Source organism: Phaenicophaeus curvirostris, chromosome 30 (genome assembly GCF_032191515.1).
Source record: "Phaenicophaeus curvirostris isolate KB17595 chromosome 30, BPBGC_Pcur_1.0, whole genome shotgun sequence".
Lineage (NCBI taxonomy): Eukaryota > Metazoa > Chordata > Aves > Cuculiformes > Cuculidae > Phaenicophaeus > Phaenicophaeus curvirostris.
The window spans coordinates 4,071,446-4,075,149 of record NC_091421.1 but is presented as its reverse complement, the minus strand read 5'-3'; the positions used below and the strand labels follow the sequence as shown (position 1 = coordinate 4,075,149).

Below are 3,704 nucleotides of genomic sequence, written 5' to 3'. Positions count from 1 at the left end.
TTGTCAGTATTTAATTCCTCATTCATCAAGGGCTCTGACAAGGGTAAAATCCCCCATCACAGCCAAAGTCTTCCTCGCCTTGGCTCTGGCTGTTGTCTCTAATACTGATGCCAGTAAGGAAGCACCTTATCCTTACAATACCGGGGTCTCATGTCCTCCTCATCCCCACTCGGGAGCCTGGAAAGTGTTTTTCCACAGTCCTGCCCTTGGAATTGCTCATCCTCACATCCCACTGCCCAGGAAGAGCCTTGAGGAATGAGTGAGGAGTCAAGGCTTGGCCACCTGGTTAATAGGGTCAAGGCTTGGCCCTTTGGATTCATGAAACACATCCAGGTTGACTCAGCATCAGAGCCACATTTACCTGGCTTTTCCCAACCTTTCATCACTGCCTCCAGTTTTCTGCTCTAACTGGGCCCTGGAGATGCTTCCTCAGCAGTGCCCTCAGTGGGACCCATTAACACTACGAGAAACTTTGGAGCTTTAATTTGACTTTGACTTCTTGAGAAGTTTGTTCAACTCCCTCTAAGGGTCTGAGGTTCATGGGCTCGGCATCAAACCCACCAGAGGGGTCATGAAAACGCCCTGGGCTGCTCCTCTGCTGCTGAGCTGGGCTGGGCTCCTGGGGCTGAGGGAGCTCATGCTCTGCCCAGGAACAGCCCAACAAGCAGAAGGGAACTCCTGGGGTTTCTTAGCGAGATGAGCAAGGCAGAAAGAGCTTAAAAGTGGTCAGGAGGATGACTGACACCTGACTGGAGGAGAAATCTTTGCAGTCCAGGACATGGTGAGTCTGGGTGCAGGGCGATGCAGGTGTAGATCCTGGTGGCCTCTCCTAAAGTTGGCCCAGCACCCAGCTCCTGGGATCTGTGAGGAGGGGGCTCTTGTGAGGCAGTCTGGAAGGGCTGTGAAGCCAGGGGTGCAGCCAGGGGTGCTCCAGGCTGTTGTTCAGAGCAGGGTCCCTGCACCATCGGGGTCTGTGTGCTGGAAGAGAGACTCTGCCGCTGTTTGGAGTCAGCGCTCAGCCTGTCTGGGGAGATCCCTGCTGTGCTGCAGGGAGAGGCTGTGGGTGCAAGAAGCACCTGCTGTCATGAAAAGGTGTTTTTGCTCTGCAGAGGCTGCTGCATGGACTGGGACGGCTCACAGGTCCAAATCACCCCAGGGCAATTCTGAGGGGCCTTTTCAAGGGGAAGGGCAAGGAAGGGATTACACTAAAGATAAGGAGGTTTTTTTTTGCCTTCTCAGTTTTCTACTCTTGGGGATTTTCAGGGGACAGATGGAACAGGAGGCTCTCATGCTTGAATAAATGACTGAGACTCCTGAGCTATGACTGTGAGTGACCAAGGGGTCTGACATGAGTCTCCTAAAGCACCTTGAGCTACTCCTCTGCCTATGGACAGCACCAGCATCAGCTCTCCTGGACCCACTAGGTTGCTCTGCCCTTTGGAATCTCCAAACAGGACCACAAGCCCAGGCAGTGCCCTGCAAACAGGCAGGTTTGTGTAGGGGAGTGCCCAAAGACTGGGATGGGGTCTGTGAGCAAAGAAAATGCATGGGAGAGGGAAACAGCTCCATGAGAAAAATCCCCAGACAGCAGGGATAGGATCAGGAAATGAGAGGAAAGTAAAATCTGGAAAGATCTGGGAGGGGGAATTTACTTCATGTGTTATCTAAAAGCCCCACGGAGAAACGCAGAGATACTAAGAGAGAGAAATTGCTCTTGGGTTTGTGAAATGAGCTGTACGTGTCCTGGACTGCAAGTGGAGGCTGAGACTCTGAGTAAGGGTGAGACACTGAGTGCTGTGAGGTGGACCCCTCTGCTCTCAGCAGGGCCTGGTGGCTTTTGAGGGCAACATGTGACTGTGGTCCCCCCTCCATCTCAGAAAAAAAAGCACCTCCCCTCCCTCTGCACTGAGATACAGGCAATGCTTTCACCTCACAGGACTCCCTCTGTTTCCCCTGAGTGTAGCAGAGATTCTGAGGGTTTCTGACATCCAAGAACGTTGCGCAGGGTGGGAGTAGAAATGGTAAAACCCCAAAACTCTCAGCCTTCTTCTGCCTTCTCAGTTCTGCATCCCAGGCAGGGCAGATGCTGAAAAGCCCTTGTGCACTAAAAGCAGTTCCAGAGGACAAAGCTGAACCCCAGCAGTGTCCCCTGTCCCCACCGTCCCCATGACCCCCTGCTGAGAGCAGGGCTGACTCCTCGCAGCCAGCGGGCAGAGGCCCTGCTCCTCCCGGCACATTCAGCTGGCACCAAGCAGGGCTCCAGGCACGGAGCTGGAGGAAGGGATGGGAGAAAAGGGACAGGGTGTGTGCAGCAGGGTGGGGGAATGGGAAATGGCTTTGATTTTGCTCAGAGAAGGGTCCCCTAACTTCTCACTGTCCTTTCCTCCTTTCCTCCTCGTGTCTGGAGGCAGCAGATGTCCAACAGCAGCTCCATCACCCAGTTCCTCCTCCTGGCATTCACAGACACACGGGAGCTGCAGCTCTTGCACTTCTGCCTCTTCCTGGGCATCTACCTGGCTGCCCTCTTGGGCAACGGCCTCATCATCATCACCATCGCCTGTGATCATCACCTCCACACCCCCAGGTACTTCTTCCTTGTCCATCTTGTCCTCCTCGACCTGGGCTTTATCTCTGCCATTCTCCCCATATCAATGACCAATACCTTATGGGACACCAGGGCAATTTCCTATAGAGTATGTGTTTCCCAAGTTTTTCTCTATATCATTTTAGTTTCAGCAGAGTATTCTCTTCTCATTATCATGCCCTACGACCGCTACATTGCCATCTGCAAACCCCTGCACTACGGGACCCTCCTGGGCAGCAGAGCTTGTGTCCACATGGCAGCAGCTGCCAGGGACAGTGGATTACTCAATGCTCTGCTGCAGGGTTCCAATACATTTTCCCTACCCCTCTGCCAGGACAATGTTTTGGACCAGTTCTTCTGTGAAATCCCCCAGATCCTCAAGCTCTCTTGCTCACATTCTCACCTTAGGGAATCTGGGCTTATTGTGTTTGGTGCCTGTTTAACATTTGGTTGTTTTGTTTTCATTGTGGTGTCCTATGTGCAGATCTTCAGGGCTGTGCCGAGGATCCCCTCTCAGCATGGACGGCACAAAGCCTTTTCCACATGCCTCCCTCACCTGGCTGTGGTCTCCCTGTTTGTCAGCACTGCAGTATTTGCCTACCTGAAGCCCCGCTCCTCCTCCTCTCCACTCTTGGATCTTGTGGTGTCATTTGTGTACTCAGTGGTGCCTCCAGCATCGAACCCCCTCATCTACAGCTTTAGGAACCAGCAGCTCAAGGATGCAGTGTGGAAACTGATGACAGGATGGTTCTTGGAAGCAATGAACTGCTCATCATCTTCTGTGTAGCAGTTATCATGCAACTTATAGTTGGCCCAGACTGGCTTCTCTATTTTTTTGGTGTTGCTGGTTTTTAATTGGGATAATGTTTTCATCCCATTTTTAATTCACTGTCTTCTTTTCTTCTGTTACTGATTGGTTGTGTAAAAGAGAAGCTGTGCTCTCTGTGTGTTTAAACAAAATAAAGGGATATTCATTGTCCTTTATTCCTGATATCTTTCCTCAAAGGCCTTTTTGGAGCTGAAGGGACAGTTCCTGCGGGTATGGGTGGAGAGGAAAAGAGTCCCGGCACAGCAGCACTGCCAGGCACCAGTGCTTGATCTCCCAGAGCTGCTCTCTTTC

At 52.1% G+C, this 3,704-nt stretch overlaps 1 protein-coding gene across 1 annotated transcript; it reads left to right on the top strand.

Annotated features, from left to right (window-relative positions):
- Positions 1 to 2,759: 2,759 nt before the first annotated feature.
- On the top strand, positions 2,760 to 3,371 carry LOC138732365 (olfactory receptor 14J1-like). Its single transcript, XM_069878951.1, has one exon. It carries the CDS (start codon positions 2,760 to 2,762, stop codon positions 3,369 to 3,371), a length of 612 nt encoding a protein of 203 aa, XP_069735052.1.
- Positions 3,372 to 3,704: the final 333 nt, after the last annotated feature.